The 23,515-nt window shown below is 38.6% G+C and overlaps 1 protein-coding gene across 12 annotated transcripts in view; it reads left to right on the plus strand.

The window, feature by feature from the left end:
• The window catches only part of PHF20L1 (PHD finger protein 20 like 1), a gene marked incomplete at its 3' end in the record, with an annotated part of 61,561 nt that overhangs the window by 26,251 nt on the left and 11,795 nt on the right, over positions 1-23,515 (plus strand). For 6 of the 12 annotated variants that reach the window (XM_080377873.1, XM_080377875.1, XM_080377867.1 and 3 more), the window contains 10 exons: positions 299-551; positions 2,585-2,770; positions 2,979-3,185; positions 10,495-10,713; positions 10,907-10,963; positions 12,269-12,373; positions 19,168-19,332; positions 19,726-19,907; positions 21,828-21,927; positions 23,129-23,215. In XM_080377873.1, the coding sequence (XP_080233999.1) occupies positions 299-551; positions 2,585-2,770; positions 2,979-3,185; positions 10,495-10,713; positions 10,907-10,963; positions 12,269-12,373; positions 19,168-19,332; positions 19,726-19,907; positions 21,828-21,927; positions 23,129-23,215 (1,561 nt within the window). The remainder of the gene's footprint in view (positions 1-298; positions 552-2,584; positions 2,771-2,978; positions 3,186-10,494; positions 10,714-10,906; positions 10,964-12,268; positions 12,374-19,167; positions 19,333-19,725; positions 19,908-21,827; positions 21,928-23,128; positions 23,216-23,515) is intronic. The other 6 variants (XM_080377870.1, XM_080377871.1, XM_080377876.1 and 3 more) reach the window with 3 other exon arrangements.

Consider the following 23,515-nt stretch of genomic DNA (forward strand, 5'->3'; position numbering starts at 1 on the left):
AACTAAAAGGACTTTGGTGAATCTTTACAGTGGTATAGAGGAAAAATGTTTTGTTCGCAGGTTTTTCAAATAGTAAGAAATTAGGGTGTTCTGAATACTGAAAATAATTGGTAGTGCTCCTTTAAAAAAGAAAAGTTTAATGTGATACATTTTAAGTAGTTTTTATTTGTACTGAAAATAATGTTGCTTTAAAATGTGTTTTGAATACTAAAGTTGCTTTTAAAAAGATCAAAATAGAATACAAGAACTACAGCGAAGAAACTGAAATAAAAGTTTCAATTTTTTATTATTTATTCAGGAGATTTCACCTAAACCACAAAGTCAGAAAAAAAATGAAGCTGATATTAGCAGTTCTGCCAACATTCAGAAACCTGCACTGTTATCCTCAACTTTGTCTTCAGGAAAGGCTCGCAGCAAGAAATGCAAACAAGAATCTGGAGATTCTTCTGGGTGTATAAAGCCCCCTAAATCACCACTTTCCCCAGAATTAATACAAGTCGAGGATTTGACGCTGGTCTCTCAGCTTCCTTCTTCTGTGATAAATAAAACTAGTGAGCACAGACATTTTAAAAAAAATACCGTAATTACTTATAAGAGATATACAGAGATTTTTTTGGTTGTAAATGGCTATTGCTTTTAAAAATGAATCTGCTTTAAATAAAAGGTCCAAGTGGGAGAATTAGGGGTAGCTCAGTATTTTAAAAGTCAAGTCACATAATAAGGCATATGACTTACTCTACCAGAAATAATACATTTAAATAATACCTTTATATTTATAGAGTCGTGGCTTTTCATGGTTGGCTTTCCCTCCAGCTTAAATCTCCACATTAGTATTAACAGTGATACAGGAAAAAATCAAACCTCCCTTCTGAAGAGGCCTGATTCATTAAAAAGATGCACACCTTGGTTGTGGACCTTTCCTTCTCTGAGAAATTCTGCCTTCAGCAGGCTGACGTGCTGTACCTGTAGGCTGTGGCATTTTTCACCTTACATGATATTTCTCCAAGTACGATGTGAAAGAGAAGATGGGTTCAAGATCTGTGGTGGGGACATAGAAAAACATTTGGTTTCTTTGTCTCAGAAAAATACCATAGGTGTTGACCTCCTTAATGTGTAACTGATTTGCAAAGTACCAAAATACCGGTTATCAGAAGAACAGGGAAGGGTTTATGCTGCATCCTTGGTTATGCTATTTTTTGTGAACGTTATAAAATATTTCTAGAATTTTTTCTTGAGATTACATTAGGTTTTTAGTGTTGCTTAGGGTCAGGCTCCTTGTTGCCTGAAGAACATTAAATGCTGAGGCTGAGAGTTAAAATAAACACAGGTTCCACTAAGTCAAAAGGAGCATGTTTGTTTCACGTTTAGAATAGTGATTGAGGATGGAAGATTAAACCTGGATTGTGTGTTCCCCTTAACCTCGATTTGATATTTTCCCTTAGGCAATAAGTTTCTTCTAATCTTTTCACACAGATAACTTTGAATGGGAGAGGGAGAGGTGCAAATTCAGTCATCTGTATTTGTTCAGGACACATAGGTACAGATTGTATTTTGCCCCCACAAAATATTAGCGGTCATCTATGTTGTAATACGCTTTCTCCCCCCCACCCCTAAAACAATGGTAAGTAGTTTTCCTTGAGCATGTTTGTATTTTGGATTGTTAGATTTCTCTCTAGCAATATTTTTAGGAAGTAGCTTATTTAGAAACTGATTACTTAATAGCTTAAGATCTTGTTAGTGCCGTCTTTTAATCTTCAGTTTCTGAGTGTTTTCCACCTCTAGTGGAAATTTTAATTTTTCTTTGTCTCTATTTTTAAATCTTGACATCTTTAACTAAAAAACTTTAAAGAAAAGGAGAGAACAGTGATTTACAGTGTGATAATTACTTAAATTTTGTTTTTTTAAGGCAGAAGGTTGTGAAACTGGGTGATATTTGAGAGCTGTAGAGGAGTGCAGGTGTTTTGTTTTTAATGAATCAGGCCTGTGTTAACCTGTATCAATTCCCACCCCCCCACCCCCCGGCTTTTTTTTTTTTTAGTGTAATGTTCTTGAACCTTCTTACTGCACCATGTATTGTCAGTGTGCGTTTGAATTATGGGGTATTGATATCAGGTTAGCAGAAGACAGGAGATGGGATATAAAATTTGCCACTGCTTTTGATTATCTTTTTTAAGTTGTATATTAACACTATCCATGAGTTTTTAGATCTTTAACTGTGATCATTTGTTCTGTTTACCGTTAAATCCTATTGCCCCCTTCCATTATAAGTAGCCTACTCTCATGGGTTATATGGGGGGGTTGCTTACTGTAAATACACTGTTTGCCTAAAACAACAGCCTTTATCAGTGGGGAAGTAGGTGCCCTAATAATGTATAATACGCAAAAAGAGAATCATGTCTTGAGCATAACTCTTTTTTGCTCCTGGTAATCACAGTTTTTATTTAATTACCTTCACCAGTTTTGCTGTAATTACCAGCTTTGCAAATAAGAGCTATTTAAAGCACTCCCTGTCTTTAGAGCTCAAATACTGCGGTAAGATTTTGGTATATCTCTGCTTCATGAACATTGAAAGATCTCTTTTTAGGTCCATCACAGCCAGTGAATTCCCCTAGATCCTACAAACATAGCCAACGGAGAAGAAGATCACAGCGTTTAGCCACTTGCTCCTTGCCTGATGATTCTGTAGAAAAAGTTTCTTCTCCCTCTTCAGTTACTGATGGAAAAGTGTTCTCCATCAGTGGTCAAAACCAACAGTCATCAAAATTGGAGGGTAATGTATCTTAATCTAATAAAGAACTGCCCAAGAGAAATTGAATCATAAAAATTAGACCTTTCACGGTTTTCATCTAGTGGGATATTTTGACTTATTGTAGCTAAAGCTGTATGCCGTTTCTTTGTTATGTAAACGCTACAATCCAAACTGTTGTTTGTTGGACCTATGTATCTTTTTTTAATATTACATTTTTTCTTTTATGTAGTACCTGATGTTGCTCATATGTCACTTGAGAAGCGTGGACCATGTCTCCCTCTTGATTTAAGCCGTAGTTCGGAAGTCACAGCACCATTATCCACAGAATCCACTTTCCGTAATGAATATCCCAGTAAAGACAAGGAAGATATTCAGATGATTACATATCTTTCTTCCAAAGCAGTAACTGATGGAAGAGTAGCTACAACAGCGTCAGGTAAAGAGACTCAGTATACAACCAGTTAGGTTTATAGTTGTAGGGTTAAACCATGTATGTATTCAGTCACACAGGAAGAGAGGGGATGCTCTTTTTTTTTTTTTATTTTAATCCTTTCTTCACACTCAAAAACCTGCTGCTCTTCCTGGGGTCCTTCCTTCCATCTGCATATTCTTCATCTTCCACTGGCTTTGAGCTGCATTAGCATTTTTTCTAACACACTTTAAGGAGGATCTGAGAGTGTGGAGTACAAAAAGCAGTGTTTCAAAATATTTATATTGTGAAAACTTGTAAAAATAATTTATGAACTTGTTACTAACATATATGTACTAAATCTAGATGTACTCATTTTTCTGTGGCTTCAGCTTCAAAACGGTACCGTTTTCAAGGGCAGTCAGCATTCCTCTACCTTTGCTTCTGTTTGCAGTGGAAATACTGTCATTTGCTTGCTACAAAAACATTACTTGAAACTATTTCTGAAAAATCCTCTAAAACTTACATAGACTTGGTTCACCCTCACAGAGTTAGCACAGAGCCCAGTGCTGGAACTCTGTGCTGCCTCTCACTTGGTAACAGTTTACTGGCTACTGTTGTTTGAGTAAATCGCTTGGATAGAGGCAATTCAGATTTGGGGAAGGGTTGACATAGTGGTTTGCACACCCTAAAGATGGGTAGTTTTCATTCAGTGTATGTTAACTGTCCATAATTTTTTCACAAATAAGTCTTTCTTATGGGGGTGAGTATCATACCATTTTTCATTGGCTTTCAGAAAAGATTTCTCTCACAGACCTTTTTTTGTTGGTGGTGTTTTTTTGTTTGTTTTCTTTTAAACGAGAAAATTCTTCAATAAAGTAAGAGGAGGAAAAAATAAAGTTATTGTACTCTGGGGAAGCTTTTGGTAAATGTGATCAATAGAGGACAACATGACCTTAAAGTATATAATTATGACACTCCAACTGTTACTTAGTCCTGTGTGGAAGAAAAAACATAATGAAACCACCAACTTTTCATTAAGATGATAGAATAGCTGCAGTGCTCAGTAGGTCAGTGAAGCATTTGCTTACTATGTACAGCCCCTTCTTGAGTGTCTCCCCACACACGCTCCCACTGAAGTTGTAAGGTGATTGCTTCGTTGAGTTGTACAATAGCTATTTAACCTGCTGTAGCAAAAGCTAGGTAGGATTCTTGGATCAATATTGCATAGATAAAAATAGATGATTATAATTGTTCTTAAAAAAAGTACCTCTTAGACTAGTTTGTTAAAAGTGCTACAGGAATTTCTAATGAGCTGCCACTTAAGCTTTTGAAAATTACTTAATTTCTCAAGTGAAACCATGTGACAGTCTTCATTTGTGTTCGATACATTGCATAGCAGTAGAATAGCAGATTCCTGGAAAATTACTTATGTAAAAATCCTTTTATTTCAAGTCTTCTGCCACTAAGAAGTGCTTTTGGGAGATACATATTTGCCCACTCACAGAACAAGATCGTAACAGCTTCAGCTTCTGTCTGTTTCTTGTTTGTTAAAACTCATTTCAGTTACTAGGAATTTAACTTCTGGCTTTTCTGATATATTTCTTGGATCATTTAATGTATAGTTGGTAATGCTAACAGGTATTTATTTTGTTGCCTGCTTCCGTCCCAGGACTGACTTGGAGTCTAAGTGAGCTGGTTCAAAACCCAGCATCCATGAGTGGACTTCCAGCTGTTGATTTGTTGAGCTGGGTCTTGGCCAGAGCTGAGTCTAATTAAAGAAATATGTTTCATTTTTAGCCACCTTTATGTCTCAAAAATACTTGACCTCTCCACACATTTTGTGTCAGGGGGAGCCATTCCCTGACAAAATTGTCTGGTATTACTACTTGAGTCCAGAAGATGGGAGCACTTGCAACCTGTGCTAGAGGGTATAGTTTATACTGTTTTTAAAGCTTAATGGAGCTTTTTTTGGATGTACATAATTTTAAGAGTTACAAGCTCTCAAGGAACTGATTTGCCAGCTACATTTTTGTCTTCTGGGTTTTTTCCTTCTGGACAGATGTGTGTTTTGTTCCTAATTTTCATGTATTAGAGTTTTCCTCCCTGCTATCCAACAGAATTCTTGTCATGAGCTTTCATACTGACTTTTTGTCCAAATGTTCTGTTTTCAGAAGTATACAGTCCAGCATCCACTTGAACAGTATAAGCTTTGTGGGCATAAAGACTGATCTAAGTAGTTTGATATCTTTAATTCAGAGATCTCATAGAAAGTTTTTGGACCTAGCTGCCTCTGTCAGTAGTATCTCTAGGACTCTGTAACTGAAGGCACCTAAGTCCTATAGATGATCCTTAGATGATATTTCAGGTCCATTCCAACTCAAACCGTTCTGTGGTTATGTGAAGTTCATATATCTTTTGTGTTTATCTCAAGCTTCCAACTGAAACTTCTGCTGTTTTCCCTGCTTTAGAAGGCATCTTTTGCTTTTGAAATAGCACAGTTCTCAGGTCATGTTATTAAGCACACATAATTACACCGAATTCTCCCATGCTTCAGGAGAATTAATAGAATCCACTCTATCACTACTTCTCCTTTTCTAATTAATCTATTTAAACAATAGTAAGCTACTATATAGAGGTGAGGCACCCAAAGCTTTCCTTTCTCATTCTTGTAGATGCTTGAAATTATTGAGAAAAGTTAATTTGCATTATGCAGGAGCCATCTGCCTGCCTAAGTGTAATTTCATATATTGTGGTTTTTAGTGTGTGTATTGTGACTCTATACATTGCCATTTGAGAACTATGGTGTAAAATCCAGACTATTCTGTAACTGTTTTTTTCAGTCTGAAAGGACTTACAATCTAAATCCTTTTATGATATTTCTGCTGCTTAGTTTTTATTGATGCAGTTTGGACAGATCTGGTGTTCTAGATTTTGACAACACTATGGAATTTGCTAAGTGCACTTAAATTTGACCTGCTATCTTGTAATCTTTGAAGTAGAAAACTGTAGATAGTTTAAAAAATTATGGAGGTAATGGAAGTATTTAGCCTGAAACAGCTTATTATGATCACCAGCCCTTTTGTAAAAGAACTGTACTGGTTTAGACCCAAAGATGCACTTTGTGGATTTGGAAGTTTAGACATCTGATGGAGGCTCTCAGCTGAGTCAATTGAAAAAATAATTTTATGTTGTTGAAAATGATGCATTTTAATGACTTCTTTATTCAAAAGATGCTAATTTGGCGTTTTTCATAGGGGAGGGGTGAGGTGCACTGAAGTGCAGAAGCACAAACGGCAACTCATACTATTAACACATAGTTCTCAAAAATCATTGCTCAAAATGAACAACTTCTCATTTTGTAAAGGCAACACCAAAGCACTGTGAGCCATTCCTTCAGTCCACAGGCTACATGGGAGTACTGTTCCCGTTAGTAGACACTGGTACACTACCAGTTAATTACCGAACAGAGGTATTGCTTTGCCTGTACTGTTGTATGGTCCTACTTGTGATCACCTGATACTGTACACACTTAAGTAAGAATTCTCCTTGCTTTCATTTGTCAGACTGCTTAAAATGTAGATAACTGACCTTTTTGTCACTTAGCCTGTCATAGACTTTAAATTCACAGTCAGTAATTTTCCACTTCTGACTACATGAAGTTCAGATCTATCTGTAGTTGTAATTTTCTTTAAATTTGTGATCATTTTTCTTGGTTTCTGTAACTCTACTCCATTTGTATTATTTTGTTAGATACTGAGCAAACAATTTCAGCAAACAGTCTGGGTTTTAATATTTAGGTAAAGAAAATACTGTTACATGTAGTAATATAACAATATTATCATTAGCTATTATTTCCTGTTCTGTTCAGTCTAGATGATTTTGCTTGGTAGTGCAACATTACAGGAACTATATGGGACGAATATGCACTTACGCTAAAAGAAAAAGTATACTTTTACGTAATTCTGTTGGTAAGATTTACTGAAGCAGGAACAAGAAATGGATGATGTACAAAATTTTCAGAGAATGAGACAGGTCACTTTTTAATAAACTCTTGCCAGTGTTACTGTTTGCCCTGCTTTTAAGAGATATCTATGTTCTAGCGAACTAAAACTCTTGTTACTTTGGAGCTGTTTGTTTTATTCCAAACATCTACTGACAGGTTTAGTCCCTAATTTGAGTGTCTGCCGTTCACGTCTCTGCCCTGAAGTTCCCAGCTGATTCTTGGGTAGTTAGCTGAAGGCAAGCAAGAACCTTCCATGTCCTTATCCTTCCTAGAGAGATTGTTTTGCTCAGGATCTGGTATTAATTTTTAATATGTATTGAAAGTGCATTTAGATGTAAAATTCATCCTATGCACTGGGAATTCAGAACACAAAATTAATTATGATAGAACCATGAATTACGCTGGTCATGTTAGGATGTAAATTGTATATTAATGCAGATGAGGGTATTTCTGTTATTAGGAAGGCTGAACCACGGAAATCCATGGAATAGAATATCACGCAACAAAATAAGTTGCTTCACATTGGTACAGTTTATTTTCATTTGCTGAACTGAAATAAGCAGTGCCACTAAAACCCCATCTGTGCCACTCTAGCATCCTGTTCTGTGCCAGTGCTGCCGTGAGGGGGGTTTGGGTCACTTTACCGTGGCAGAGCAGGAGAGGTAGTATTGGAAATATGTCATGAACCAGACTGGAAACTGCTGTGGCTTGTATTGTATTTGTTTTTAATCTGAAATCAAGTCTTCTGCTGATAAAATTGATCTTAGAACAGTGACATATTCAGTAGTTTATCAAGTCTAATCTCTAGGCATCTTTCTGTCTGCTGAGTGTTAATCGCAGACCTCCCACGTTTCACTGTGTGGGAGGTGGCTGACTAGACTCTTCAACAGGAATAAAATTGCATTTAAAAGTAACAGTTAATAAAATAGATGGTAATATTTCCATAAAGGAAATTTCTTATAAACTAGTATTTTTCTTGCTGTATTTGGTACTTGCCTTTCAGACTGTGATTGTCTAATTCAGTGATTACTTGTAAGGTGTAGTGATGGCATAGCGGAAAACTAGACTTTGCAAACCATAACACTTTATTTAGGATTTGAGAATTTAGGATTCTCAATCTAGAATGATTTCTCATTAATAACAGTAAAAGCCAAGAGTAACACTGCAGTGTATGCAGGCATAATATAATTTCTTTTTTCAGGTTACTATAGAAAAACAGTCTAGAGAGCTCTGTCACTGAGATGGGTATCTGTGTGACTAGGGCAGATTTCTGCCAATCTTAAGGGTTCTCTCAAACAGTTAAGTTACTGGCTGATTACCTTGCCAGATGTGCTTCTGTTGAAAATTATTGATACCGAAGTTTGTGTTGTGGCTGTCAACAGTGGAGCACGTTTGAATGTCTGAGGTCAGGATTTTCTTCTGAATAATGAAGCTTAAATACTAATTAATCTAATATTGAGACTAGATTTCTCTTGAGATTGTTTGGAGGGGGTATTCTCACATCTTTTCATCAAAATGGCAGTGACCTAACCAATTTCCGTGCATTTGGGTGATCCTTTTGTGCTCTTTTTAGAAACAAGACAAGATGTTGATAGCATAATGATGTGGAGAAGTGTCGCTTTTCTTTTACTGAGGTGCTAAAATATACTCATTGCTCCACAGATGGCAAAGCAGTTCAGTCCTGTAACGCAGACAAATGTTAATTAGGAAACCCAAGAAAAGAGTCATTTGGGTAGTGTTTTGTGTTGATGATCAGTATCCCAGCAAGCTAAGTCCACTTGAAATACAAAGGTGAGAGCCTGGCTAGTAGATCAGTCTTGAAAGGATGATGGTCTTAGGTGAGATAGTTGATTTGAAGTAGTGGAAAGGCTCAGGTGGCTTCAGCTGTGCTCATGCAGATTGTGTTAGAAGCTGGCACACCGAACTGAGCGGCTGCTGCTGGCTGGATTGCGTGGTGTGGTGATATCGGGCCATCTTGCAGCTGGGAACATCTGGTATTTAGAAGTGCTGTGTGGTGTGGCAGGTGATGTACCACTTCCTATTGCTCTTGCTGCCCCTGCGGCTTTCTCACTCTCTGGCATCTTGATGGTTTTCCTGAGAACGTTACCCAGGAGCTGAAGCTTTGTGTAACTTGTATGTTGTGTCGTAGTAGAATTGGCTTGGTCTGTCCAAGCCTGGAAGGTGGCCTTACAAAGTCAGCTCTGAAATGTTCTTGCCTTTTCCCCAGAATCCTTTTATGACTGATGAATTCACTAAATTATCTTAACACTGCTTATTCAAAGGCTTTTTATTGTTTTATTGCCGAGTATTGAAAAAAAGAAGAGGGGGGGGGGGGGGGGGGGTGAGGGGTAGCTCAAAAACTCATTCCAGATCAGCTTCATATTTTGTCTTATTTAGTATCTTGATCACTAGCAGGTATTTTTGAGGCTTTTCGTTGTTCTAACACAAGAGTGTCTTGTTACATGCTGATACTTTTGTTGGGCTTATGTGGTGAGAGGCACCAAAGATGACTGGTGCCTCCAGGTGTTTGCAGCTGGCATTGAAAAACCTGAACCCCTTATGACACTGCAGAGCTGCATCCTCTGCATGGTCCTGAAGTGTCCTCAATGTCTGATGAAGACTAGGCTTTCCTAATTACATTTAAACAAAGCTTAAAGCTCTCACAATATTACCAAACACAGTAATAGAGGGTTTTGAGTGACCTTGATAATGTTCTTTATAAGTAACTTTTTTCTAGTTTGATTATTTGAAAATTCCATTGTCCTATTTCACTGTAAATATGAGCAATGAAAATTAGAATTTGAGTTTAGTTTTTGCCATTTTATGTCTTAATTTGCATCAGATGAAGATTAAATAACAACTAAATATTTCACTAAATAAACTTTTCTGAATAGTGCAAGGTAAGAGTTGTCAGTATATGCTGCTGAGTTCTACACAAATTATCACAGTGTTTTGCATGTAATTCAACTGTGGATTAAATACACATATGAAAGACAGTGAATGATTTAATTATTATTAAAATAAATGAAAAATACAATTAGCAGAAGTGTAAATTTTATGCATACCACGAAAAATGTTCCAGAGTTTAGTTTCTCTGTTCACACAATGAACAGAGAAGTTGAGTGCAAATTGCATAACAGGGAAGCAAACCTTCTGTGGCATGTATTGTCTTGTATGTAAGACTAAGACCTAGGCATTCATATGCAGTAATTATTATGTTAAATGTGATGATATTATTACCAATACTTGAGATTTCAGTGATCTGACCCAGCCAGTGATCTGGCTGCAATCCTTATGGAATGCCTAGTAAATCTGTCTTCTTGTTTTCAGCACCCTCGTCCCATGTACATGCCTTGCATCTGGAAATGCCTTTAACCAATAGTCTAAAGTTACCCAAAGGGAATAGTAAAAAAAAGAGGTCTTCCACATCAGTGAGCTCTGAAGGGACAGAGCTACAGTGCTCTGTGCCCATAAAGGAGAAATGTTTTGAGAGTCTGAAGGAGAAAATATTAAAGAACGTGATTGAGAAGGACAAGCATTCAGAAGTTGGTAAACTACAATACTTTTTGTTCCCAGTGATTTAGACAATAAAAATAATTGTAAAGTGACATTAAAAATAATTCTATTATATGTATGTTTCTTCTGTACCATTAGGACTTTATACAGTCTAATGACTTTTATAAGAAAGTCGGTCATCAGCCAAAAATTGCTCTTATGACGTATATTCTTCTTCAATTTGCAGGTGCAGTGAGAATGGAAAGAAAAGGAAAACTGGAAGACAAAGGGGCTTCAACATATGGTATGTACAGAACAATAATATTTTTAGGAAAAAAGGAAAAGATCTCTAACACTTGATTTCTCTAAAGAGCAAATGTAAGAGTGTAATATATTTCCTGGGCCCACCTGCACTTCTTTTGTTTGTTTAGTTCTTAAAAACAGTTCTTATATATATGACAATTTTGTAGTAGAAGAGTAGTTTTATTAGAGAAAATGAACATGCCCGTAGCAATGATTTGGAATAATCCAGAAGTTCCTACTAGAGGCCTTTAAAAAAAAAACAAACAAACAACCCACCAAAAAAAGGTGGTATTGTTTGTTTTTTAGTTGAATTACTGACAGTGCCTCTATGTCCTTGTACTGACAGATTTGGCAGGGGAGGAGAAAACAGTTAAGTGTTCCTAGGAAAACATGTGGTAATTCTTGAGCAAAAATATGATTTAAGAGAGCTTTGGATGATTTAAGAGTGCTTTGGTTTTATCCTATGTTTAAAAAAAATATATTAGAAGTGGATAAGAATTCATAAGCAATCCTGCCTTATTTTTCCAGGAGGTAAGAGTTCTTTTTCTGTATTCCCCAAGAAGATAACAAGATAACAAGAAGACTCCAGTCTGTGTGCAGGAAATAATCCTTAAACACTGACTTTAAGGATTTGATTTCTGTAACAAGTCAATTTCCTTATTATTTATCTCACTGCTGATTACTCAGTATTTTGTCTGGGGAGAATTTTTCTGAAACAAAAGCACTTGTCCTCATGCATATACCAACAGTAGTTAGAACTGTAGTATAAAAAAATGTATTGGAGATTTTGGTCAGAATCAGTTTTCTGCAAGGAAAACCGTTGCCGTGCAGTAGAAAGTGCTAACAGCATCAGCATTTTTTTGATACTAAAACTTCTTTCAAATTATTTTCTGTAGGCCTAATGTATGTTTTTTAAGATAGCTTTATCTTTTTAGCTTGAAATGTTGCAGTTTTGAAACCTTTTTCTCTTGCCCAAACCTTTTTATCCTGAACTGTAAGTAAAATAGATGTTATAAGCTCTTTCAATAACACCACTTGTTGTGCGTGCTTTGCTGTATCTTCTGCTACACTATCTCGTTTGGAAATACACAAAATGGTAAAATGTTAATTTTTGAGAGAGATTACTTTGAGTCATTCTACAATTAATAAGAGACATGCCCAAGATATCAAGTGAAATGACTGGTTCATTTTGATTTGACTAGGCAACTGGAATACTTGATTTTGAATGTCACGTTTAGGTTAAGCCAGATGAAGCAAGCAATTTGGAATGGTACTGCTGTTTTAAAATTATTAATTTTTATTTCAGGTAAAAAGAAAGAAAAGGAAAAGGAGAGAAAAGAGAAAAAAGAGAAAGATCATAAATCAAAACAGAAAAAGAAGAAGAAAAAAAAGAAGAAATCTAAACAGCATGGTAAGTTCAACTTGCTTATTTAAAAAAAAAAAGGAAAAGTAAAACCACTTTATTTCTGGCTTTAGATACTAAGATTTGTTTCTAAATAATATGAATGTCAAATTAAATAACTGTCAAAAAAAAGTTTTGGCCTTAAATATTGAAAGGACACTTAGGTCTATGACGTCTTTTTAGTGTTTATAACTTGCCTTTTCTTGATAGACTTAGATGTTTTTTCTTACCTCAGAAGATATGCTTGCTCTTCTCATCTCTTCAAATTCTTCATTTGAAGCTCTGTATACACATCCTACCTATTTTGCTTGGACATTAAAAGTATTCTAGTATCACGACTGTTGCTCAGTTTCAGTGGTTTACTGTATAAAATGCAGCCCCTCCTTAGCAGTTAACCTTTAACAGCTGTGTTTTGCGTCCCTGTTGAAACAAAGTCTGTTGTCTTGACAGGTGGTGATACCATCTTATTTCCCTATTCTGATTCTTTGATTGTATCACTCACCTTTTTGTTCTGTTATTTTCATGCCCTAGAGGGACAAAAATAATTTGTTTTTTAGATATGAGGCTCTAGGTAGCTTGTGCATTTTAACAAAACAACCCTTTCAAACCACTTTGCTTATTTCTTCTTGTTGGAGAAGTACTCCTGTAAGTGTGTGTTAAAGCTTTAGCGCCATCCCTTCTGTAACGCTTCTTGGCATGATTTCTGTGGAAAAACTGGACAGTATTTGGGTTGGTTGGTTTGTTTGTTTATAATAAGATTACTATCCTGCTGACCAGTACAGTTTTACTGTTTCTTTGTGTTTCTTCCCCTTTTCCACATGCTTTTTCTGTTTTAATCTCCCATGAAATCACAGTACAGGCTCCTTCATTTACCTTTTCTTGCACAGTGCAATTTTAGTTGCAGCATTATGGTAATAAAAATAACAGCATGGGCAAATGCAGACTCATTCTGTCTCTTCTTCTTGCCAAAGACTGAAATTTTTTTGTGTACTATGCCTGCTTCAGAAAGTGTTTCCAGACTTAAAATAATGCTACTTATTTTTGTCTTGCTGCTGGTATTATTATTATTTTTTTGAAAACATCTTTAAGTATTGAAAAACTTAAAAATGAGAACATAGGCTGTCCTTCCTATGCCTATCAGATTGAGTTTACTTTCATGTGCTTTGAGAGTGTACTTTAGTAGATATCAGTCATAATAACTTGTACATAATACATAACCATTTGATTAAAATTTCGTAAAATGTGAGAAGGTGAAAATGTAAAACCTATCAAAGAATTTTCTAGAAATTTTTCCTCGAGGAGCATGTAGGAAACCCCTGTGCATTAAAAGGAGCTTCTGACCACAGACATTTAAAGATGCCTTGTTGATGTCTAGAGTGATGTGTTTGCCCGTCAAGAATTTGTGCTATAACGTGAAAATGCTCCTAAATCATGCAGTGCTTGAATGTGAACTGCAGCAACCTAGGTTTCATGTACTTCACCTTCTTTATATTGGAGTAATGTAATTGTTAACTATAACCTTTGAATGCTTATTTTACTTATAAGTTATTGAGAGCTTTTTACTTGCTCTGGGAGGACTTCGAAGTATTTGCAAGAAGATACTGGTAAATGCTTAGTATACAAGACCCTAAGCAGTCCTAGCCACTTCATCTGTGATGAAACATCAATGATGAAACATGGCAGAGTGAGTTAATACTCTCCATGGGTTGCATTTTTAGGAAGATGTTCAAAAGTAATGTGTCATCACCTTGGGTACAGCAACATCCCCGGCAGCATTCTCAGTGCCGTTTGATATTTATAGCTCTTCTATCCTTTGAATATATGACACTTGAGTGTTGTTGTAAAAGTGTCTGAAAAAGAACTTGCATAGAAATAAGCAAAACAGTGATTTGAAGTATTTGAAAAAAGATCTTTTGAGCAGAGCTAGTTTTAATAGGTAACAAGCTACAGATTTTAAATAAGGTCAGAACTAGAAATGTTTATTTTGTAATGGCGAAACATTGGTATAGTATATCCCTGAGCCTTCTGTTTCATGTATTTACAAAAAAAGAGGTAAATAGAGAAGTTATGTGTCATACTTGGTGTTAAATTCTAGAATTTAGAAGAATCATCAGAAAAAGCTGTAGTGCACAATTTAGAAGTTTTGGGAGGAGTTGGTCAGACTGGTGGCTCTTACCTGAGCCTGTGATACTTGGGTATTTCGTGAAGCACTTGCTTGAGAGCAGAGAGTCTAAGGCTTTGTGCTGTCTGGTCTGCCCTTGGTTCTCTGGTTTCATACAGCTCTGACATGCAATGGGTTCTGAAAACCTTGCACTTTTCAGTGATTCAAACAGAGTATCTCTTGCAAATTAACATCAGAGCTGTGTTCTTGCACCCGGTACTGTTTTTTGGTTTTATCTTGTTGAGGTCATAAGGTGGTTTGTTGTGGGTTGTTTTTTTCATTTGTTTTTTTTTTTGTTTGTTTGTTTTTCCCAATTCTTTTTATTGCTTTGGTCTTTTTGCCAGCTTGTCTTGAAACAGAAGCTTGGCAGAGGTACCATGATTAAGTTCTAACTTCTAGGGGTTATATCCAATGCTTGTAAGTATTAGGAGAAAATGATATAACTCCCAATGCCCTGACAAATAAAAATCTGAAATCCAGATGTAAAAGTTGAGCTTTTTATTCTTTGCAAATTCATCTTGTGAAACTCTGTTTCTAGTAATCCAGAGGTATTCTGCCTGAATTTTTTATTTTTTTTAACTGGGAGGAAAAAAGAAAAATGCTTCGTCAGATTCTGACTTTGGTGTCTGACCCTGAAAAAGCCCATTGAAAAAAGATCTGTCAAAAGAAGCTGTTTTCTCTTTCTCCAGGACTAGCTCACCCTACTCAGGGCATGGGCAGAAATGAAAGGGTGTGAGGTATGATCTGTTCCTTTGGAATCAAATTGAGGCATCTTGGGGAAGAACAGAGAGCAGATAAGTTTTGTGCAAGGCTTTAAAACAAACAAAAAAACCCCAGCAAAACATACTTTTTTGTGTGTACTCTGGGCATATATGCATGATTGACTGTTGATATAAAATCCATATAACACAGAAGGTAGGTAATTTCTGTTAATTATACTGTTCCGTTACAGTGAGGTTGACAGCAATACAACATGAAGTAATCAACTCAACTACTCATTGAGTTGACTCCCTTACAGTGAATATACTTAGAAAATATGGTAGATAAGTCTTTTTGACAGAAGGAGAAAGTAAATAGGAACAGTGGCTTTATGGAAAGTATTTAGGAGAAAAGCATATTGTGGAACCCATTGCAAGAAAACTGTTGATAAAGGTGGTAGGGGGAATGCTTCCTACAGAAGGATGAGTGTGGAAATCTGATTACTCATATTCAGAGTAATAAGTTTTAAAAGGAGTAAATGGATAGCTACTCTTAATTACCATTTGACCCACATAAAGACATGGACCTGCTCAGGTGGGTCCAGAGGAGGGCCACAGAGATGATCAGGGGCTGGAACACCTTCTGTGTGAGGACAGGCTGTTCAGCCTAGAAAAGAGGCTCTGGGAAGGCCTTACAGCAGCCTTCTAGTACTTAAACGGGGCATACAGGAGGGGTGGGGAGGGACTATTGGGGAGTGTAGTGGTAGGATGAGGGGTGACAGTTTTAAACTGAAAGAGTGTAGTTTTAGATTAGATGTTAGGAAGAAATTCTTCACTATGAATCACTTCACTCCGGTGCTGAGGCACTGTCCCAGGCTGCCCATGGAAGCTGTGGGTGCCCCATCCCTGGCAGTGCTCAAGGCCAGGCTGGACGGGGCTGGGGGCACCCTGGGCTGGTGGGGGGTGTCCCTGCCCATGGCGGCGGGTGGGAACTCAATGGCTTTTAAGATCCCTTCCAACCTGCCTGGGACAGTCTCACCAGTCACTATGATTAAGGATAGACTTGCAAATACATTCCTTGACACTGTTGCAAGTAGTATATGTTGGAGGAAAATATATCATGCTGGTATCGATATAAATGTCAATTCTCCTGTATTACCAGCAGGCAGAAGTGCACAGTGCTGTCTGTGCTGGTGTTTGTGCTCTGACAGCCTCATCCTGCTCCCTTCTTTGGCTGAGCAGGAAGGAGGGTCTACTAGTGAGAATATACGGGTCTTTATACGTATGTACAGTGTGTATCCCTCCAGCAGCTAGGCTCAGACACTGTTTGCCCAGCACCCGCCTCTGGATCTCAGTCCGTACATGGACGTATGAGCCCTTGGGGCCACAGCCCCACTGCAGTACAGACTGTCTCACTCGTGGGTGTGCTCCCAGAGATGGCCAGGACTCCCCAGGTTTCCATAGCCCCCCTTAGAGAGGGACCCACACCCAGAGCTGGCCCTTGCAGACCCGCTCCCCCCTTGCTCCAGGCTACCACAACTGCTCACCAGCTGGCCTGGCTTGATCTCTGCTAACAACCTGACACCTGCGCTGGCTCCAGGTGCTGCAGCAAGCACTTACAGGCCTCTGTGACCAGAGATCCCTTGCAAGGTGGCTGGCACTTCAGTCACTCCAGTCATTCCACGTGCTGTCACCACAGACACGTGGGCCCTTTGACCTGTGGTATAACTCCATTTCCTGGGACTCAGACCCCCATGTAAACACCTGCACGCTGAATAGAGTGCCTCTCACCTGGGTAAGAGTTAGAGATGGGTTTCAGTAAGAATCACAGAATGGGTGAGGTTGGAAGGGACCTCTGGAGGTACTCTGGTCCAATCCCGCTGCCCAAGCAGGGCTACCTAGAGCTGATTGCCCTGGACTGGGTCCAGACAACTCTTAAGTATCTCCAAGGAGGGAAACTCCACCACCTCTGCCAGCACAGATAGGATAAACTGTGCTGATCAGACGCAGGGCATGGCCCGACAAGTATACTGACCAGCAAACTATTTATGCACAACTAGCCCTTCTTATCCCCTTATTCCTGTTCTCTCCATGCTTGTTGCTCCCCAAATCACTTAGGTCCATCCATTTTCCCTACCTTTTGTTCCTTCCCTGAACGTTCCATAAGTCTTCTGCAATCCCCAAATTATTTTTTCCTACATCCCACAGTGTGCCCCACTCCTGGGCTGCAGCTGCCCTTAGTCCAAAAGGTGACCCAAAGAGCTGCTCTGGGTAACACAGAATCACAGAATGGTCAGGGTTGGAAGAGACCTAGAGATAGTCTAGTTCAACCCCACTGCTAAAGCAGGTTCACTAAGAGCAGGTTGCACGGAATTGCATCCTGGCAGGTTTCGAATGTCTCCAGAGAAGGAGACCTCCCAGCCTCTCTGGGCAGCCTGTGCCAGGGCTTTGTCACCCTCAAGGTGAAGAAGTTCTTCCTCATAGTCAGATGGAACTTCATATGCTGCAGTTTGTGGCCGTTGCCCCTTGTCCTATTGCTGGGCACCACTGAAAAGAGCCTGGTCCCAGTCTCTGAACACATGCCCTTTTGTAGACGTTGATAAGTTCCCCCCTCTGTCTTCTCTTCTCCAGGCTAAACAGCCCCCGCTCTCTCAGCCTTTCCCCAGAAGGGAGATGCTCCAGCCCCCTCATCATCTTTGCAGCCCACTGCTGGACCCTCTCCAGCAGTTCCCTGTCTCCCCTGAACTGGGGAGCCCAGCACTGGGCACAGCACTCCAGATGCAGCCTCACCAGGGCAGAGCAGAGGGGGAGGACAACCTCCCTCGACCTGCTGGCCACACTCCTCCTCATGCCCCCCAGGGTCCCACTGGCCTTCTTGGCCCCACGGGCAACCTGCTGCCCCCCAGAACTCCCAGGTCCCTCTCCGCAGAGCTGCCCCCCAGCAGGTCACCCCAGGCTGTACTGGTGCGTGGGGCTGTCCCTCCCCAGGGGCAGGACCCTACACTGGCCTGTGTTGAACTTCACTGGGTTCCTCTCTGCCCAACTGTCCAGCCTGCCCAGGTCTCGCAGAATGGCAGCGCAGCCTCCTGGGGTACCGACCGCTCCTCCCAGCTTTGTATCACCAGCAAACCTGCTGAGGGTGCCTCTGTCCCTTCCTCCAGGTCACTGGTGAATAAGCTGGGCAGGACTGGAGCCAGCACTGACCCCTGGGGAACGCCGCTGGCTGCATGTTGTGTTGGGTTTCAGGCCTGGATGGTGGGGATGATGGTGCTGCTGGGAGCAGCCTGGGCAGGGTGTGTTTGTTGTTTGCCCGCTCATCATGCTTCTCTGGGCTTCTCAGGGCATCTCCTTTTGGGATGCTTCTAGGCCCGTCCCGGGAGCCACTGGCTCATCAATGGATGATGGCTTCTGGGATGGGCGTGAAAACATCCTAGGATGGTTGATGGTTTTCTCTGGGCTCCCTGTGCTCACCTGCAGGTATAGAGACAAGCTTTCATTGCTTTTTATCACAGGACTGTCTGCAGGTACTTCTAGGTAGCAATGTTGGTACTGCTACGAACAGACCTAAGGCAAACAGCTGTCAGCAGCATCTCAAGGGTGGCAGATGGTACAGGATGAATTGTGGAAAAAGATGACTGTGTAACGTTCTAGGAAAACTTTTGTCTCTGTATATTCAGGGATGGGGGGAGGAAGTGGTTAAATGGGTAATGCTTGTCTTAGCTATTAAACTTTGTTATGTTTGTTACTGGATTTTTTTTTAATAAACTATCTTTATGAAGAGCTTTTGCCATTTCATATTTACAGTTTCATCATCCTGTTACCTCAGTGTTGATATTCTTTACTTCTGAACTTCATATCGTAGTATACTTAAATGTTATTCTTTTTTTTTCTTTGGCATTTGTCATAAACTTTACTTCTGTAACAGCAACTTATTTTCTTTTTAGATTATTCAGATTATGAAGATAGTTCTGTTGAGTTCTTGGACAGATGCTCCTCTCCATTAACAAGGTCTTCGGGGAGCTCTCTGACTTTGCGCAGCATGTTCTCAGAGAAGAATACATCATACCAGTATCCAAGAGCTATCTTGTCTGTTGACCTTAGTGGAGAAAGTACGTTGGCTGACAGCAACTTAAAGTTTGTTTGTTTAATTCTTTAAGAAAGATAATTTTGAAGGAAATGCCTTGGTTTATGTTTGGGAATGTAGCTATAAATATGGTGACTGATTTATACTTCATCTATTTAAATCCAAATGTTTACACTCCCCAAGCTGTTCTGCATTGTACTTCCTTTGGTTAAGCGTCGCTACTCTGATTCTGAGGAGATCACATTAAAGGCGTTTTGCAGATTTCATAAAGAAATCTCATATTTCAGCAGTGTCTTTGAGAGTGCTTTATTTTTTTTCCTATACGCAGGTTAAGATTTTTAACTGCCCTAATACCCTATATTTCTGTAAAGTATTGTATGTCTGCACACACAATTTCACATGTATTTATTTTTACTAGACCTTTCAGATGTGGAGTTCTTGGATGATTCCTCTACAGAGAGTTTGTTACTTAGTGGTGATGAATACAATCAGGATTTTGATTCAACTAACTTTGAGGAGTCTCAGGATGAAGATGATGCTCTCAATGAAATTGTTAGATGCATTTGTGAACTGGATGAAGAAAATGGCTTTATGATTCAGGTAAAGAAATTGGGGGGGGATATATATTTTTACATGTGAATGTCTTGCTTGTGAAAGTGCCCTTTTGATGTGTGGGAGACCAACATTACATAGAGTGGTAAATAAAGCAAACAATAAGAAAATATTTCTATGTTCTGCCCTTGGCATGGCTCTATTTGGTATATGCAGAACTGTTACTCTAGGATGGGGTTTCTCTAACAGTTTGATATGTAGAACAGGTTTGTAAGGGAAGTTAACTTTTTTCTTTATAGCCAGTTTATAATTTGGAATGAACTATCCTTTCCTGCACACAAATGATTGCTTCTGTCCACAGACCATCCTGATTATACGAGCCCTTCTGGTTTAGCCCTTGTGGTTTGCAGTACCAGTTGTAGAAACCATTCTGCTCACTGTAGATGTACCCCAGCTGTATGCGAGACCTCTGCTACACAGACGTTAATGTCGTCAGTAACTGCGGGGGGTGTGTGATGGGCTTGCTTCATCTATAGAATAGCACTTCTCAAACTAGGTATCGCTAGCTTGTTTTAGAAACTACTAAGAATTTAAATCTTACTTGGTACTTAAAAAAGGGAAGAAGAGTATATGGTGTCTGCACAGCATTTAGGTGCTGACAGATCGCAACTCCTGCTGCTTATCTATCTGTATTCCAGTGAGGGGAGCATTTCCCATCTAGTAATGCTAATTTAAAGTCTTTATCTCTGGGAATTCATAATAATATCGCAATTAGATCAGATGTCAGCAACAGTGAGGAAGAAAGTTGTGATAAACTTTAACAAAGCCATGAACTTCCTATGGTTTTTTTTCCCCACTCAAAAACCAGGTTTGTATTCAACTGTTAAGGTGGTACAGTTTCTGTTGAAAATATGGAACCTTTTTAGTTGAGATTTGAAGGAAGCAAGTGTGGCTGTCTTGTGTTAGTGGACTTAATCTTTTGTAAATGACAGGAAGACCTGAAAAGGAAGGACCCAAAAACTGTCCCTGGGAACATGCTGAAAAGCAGTGTTTTGTTAAAGGAATTAAGCAGGAGTTCAGCTATGGTAATACTGTGGGGAAAAAGGGACTGGTATAGAAATCTTTGGAGAGAGGAGAGAAAATTGTAGCCATAGCAGTATGACAAGAGGAAAGGTGACTTCAGTGTTTTGAATAGATGCATGCTCAAAAGCATGTCAAAGCAAAGAGGAGAGACTTTCAGCAGCAAAACAGCATATATTTAGAACACAGGCAAATGATGAGTTGAGAAAAGGAAATGTATGTTTGAGTGGTAGTTTCCTGCCTGTTGCTAGAGTCCAGTGACAGCCTGATTTTTTCCTCCACATGCCTTGTCTCACTGAGAGCAACCAGCTTGCTCTTTCTAGGCCCTCATGTCTTACCACTTCTATTTTGCTCTCCTATTCTCTTGTTTCTCCTCTTTCATTTTCTCTTCATTTTCTTTTTCTTTTAGATTTTCCATTGGTGCGATATTAAAAACACATCTTTCTAGCGCACTGGAGAGATGCTTTGTAAATATAAATAATTAAACTGAAGAGTTTTCTACTTTTCACTGTTATGCTGTAATGTATTACATTATCTTTCTACTTTACTGTAATATTATACTCCTGTCTTACGTTTCAGTTCTAAATATTTAGGTGCTAAAATACTGAATGTTGTAATAAAATATTATTAAATATTACGTCTTCACTTTTTTTTTTTTCCAGTCTGGAATTTGTGGTTGAGGTAACTTTCAGAACTAGACCTCTTTTTTAGCTTGGTGTCTTTGCCTACCCAAACACAAATTGCCCAACTATAATAATATTACTCAAACCAGCTATTTAAGTTAAACTGCTGTTCTCTGCATTTTAACGATACAAGAAATAGCTTCTGACGTTTTGAATCTACTTATCTCAGTTTTAGTTTTTGCTTTTGTGTTTTTTCTGATGTCAGTGTGAAGAGTGCTTGTGCTGGCAGCACAGTGTATGCATGGGACTGTTGGAGGACAGCATTCCAGAGCAGTACATCTGTTATATCTGCAGAGATCCACCAGGTATGGGTGAACCACCTTTATCTGCAGCTGTCTGCTTGGGGTTGTTGAGCAGAGATGTTATGCATTGCTTAAATTGTTAAAGCTTTTTCTGTTTTGTGTTGTGTTACACTTCTTCGGGGCAAGCGATTCTAAGTTTGGCTCTGAGCAGACACTTAGTTTCCTGTAAGTAATGTCTTGTTCAACTATGCTAAATCTTAGTAGTGATCTTAATTACCCTCATTTTAGTTGTTGAAACTTAATTCCCCCAATACCTTAGTGCTTTTTCATGTCAGTGTAATCTGAAAAGCCTTTCCAAACAAATCATTCTTGTACAGCGGTCTGTTTTGCCTATATTTTGAATCACATCTGTTCATTTAAATATTGGAGTTTTTTTTAAAGAAAAAGGGCTCATTACTACAGTACCCTCGAATATGCTGTGGATGTAATTTCATTTTAATTGCAATTTTATGATGTTTGCATTTTTCCAGAGTTGTAAATAAAGGTGTGGAACTGAATATGTAAAATATGAAAAAATCTAGCACTTCCTATGGTAAACAGTAGTGCACAAATGACGTATCATGAACTTGAGATTGTTAGGATAAGTTTGAAATGGTAAGAATTAGGAAGAGTCCATTTACTTTCAAATGGCATGCCTTTGTTTAGTAAGATTGTGATTTAAAAAATGAATACATCCATAAACCCATTTTTCTTAGCAGTTATTTGGAAAAAAACCTATGCGATTTGGAACAAACTTCTTAGTATTGTTCGTGACAATTGGTACAAACACATATAACATCTCTTCTGGGGAAATATCCAGCAGTCCAGTTCTTTCAAAAGGGGAATGAGATTGCGTGCCCAAATTTACTTTCATTCAGAATTTAAGAAACAAAATCTGAAAACTGTTGGCAGGGGTATGAAATAGCACAGGTTTTATTAGTTAGTTTGGAGAAGAAAATTTAGGAAAAGAGAGCTGGAAAGATGTGCCTCTTTCCATCTGCCTCAATCTTAATCTAAATTGATGCTATAGTGTCTTGTTTGATAGTTCTGTGTGGTGTACTCTTTGAGCAGTCAAGCTTTTTCTTATTAAAACCAACTAATTTGTCTTGTGTTCTTTCCCTGTGCTATACTAGGTACTTAGATATCCCCTGCTATGCAGAGACTGTGTCCCTAATTTTTATCTTCTCTCCCTTACTAACCATTACTTCTTTTCTTACTATGTCAGGAGAAAAAGGTCATTCACAATGTCAGTATTTTAAAGTGTATTGGGATAATGGGCAGAAAGGAGATAGACAGGGTATTCTCCTGAAAGGTATGAAGGGCTTCCATCAACCCATTCTTTGTTCTGTATATGATGATAGTCTGATATGAAATTGAGTGTAAGATATTGCGGTCAGTCTGTTTGTCTGGGTTCCTCACTGTAAACAATAGTACTGGAATAACTAGCATTATAGATTTCTAGTTTTGGGTTTTTTTTATTATTTTTTTTTAATAATTTTTAAGTTTCTATAGAAGCATTAGCTAAATATACTCCTTCATGCCTGTTGGGTTAAGACTGTAGTTGTTACCATAGCATGGGAGAGCAAAGGCCCACTCACATCAATATCCTGTC

Source organism: Falco punctatus, assembly GCF_963210335.1.
Source record: "Falco punctatus genome assembly, chromosome: 3".
Classification (NCBI taxonomy): Eukaryota; Metazoa; Chordata; class Aves; order Falconiformes; family Falconidae; genus Falco; species Falco punctatus.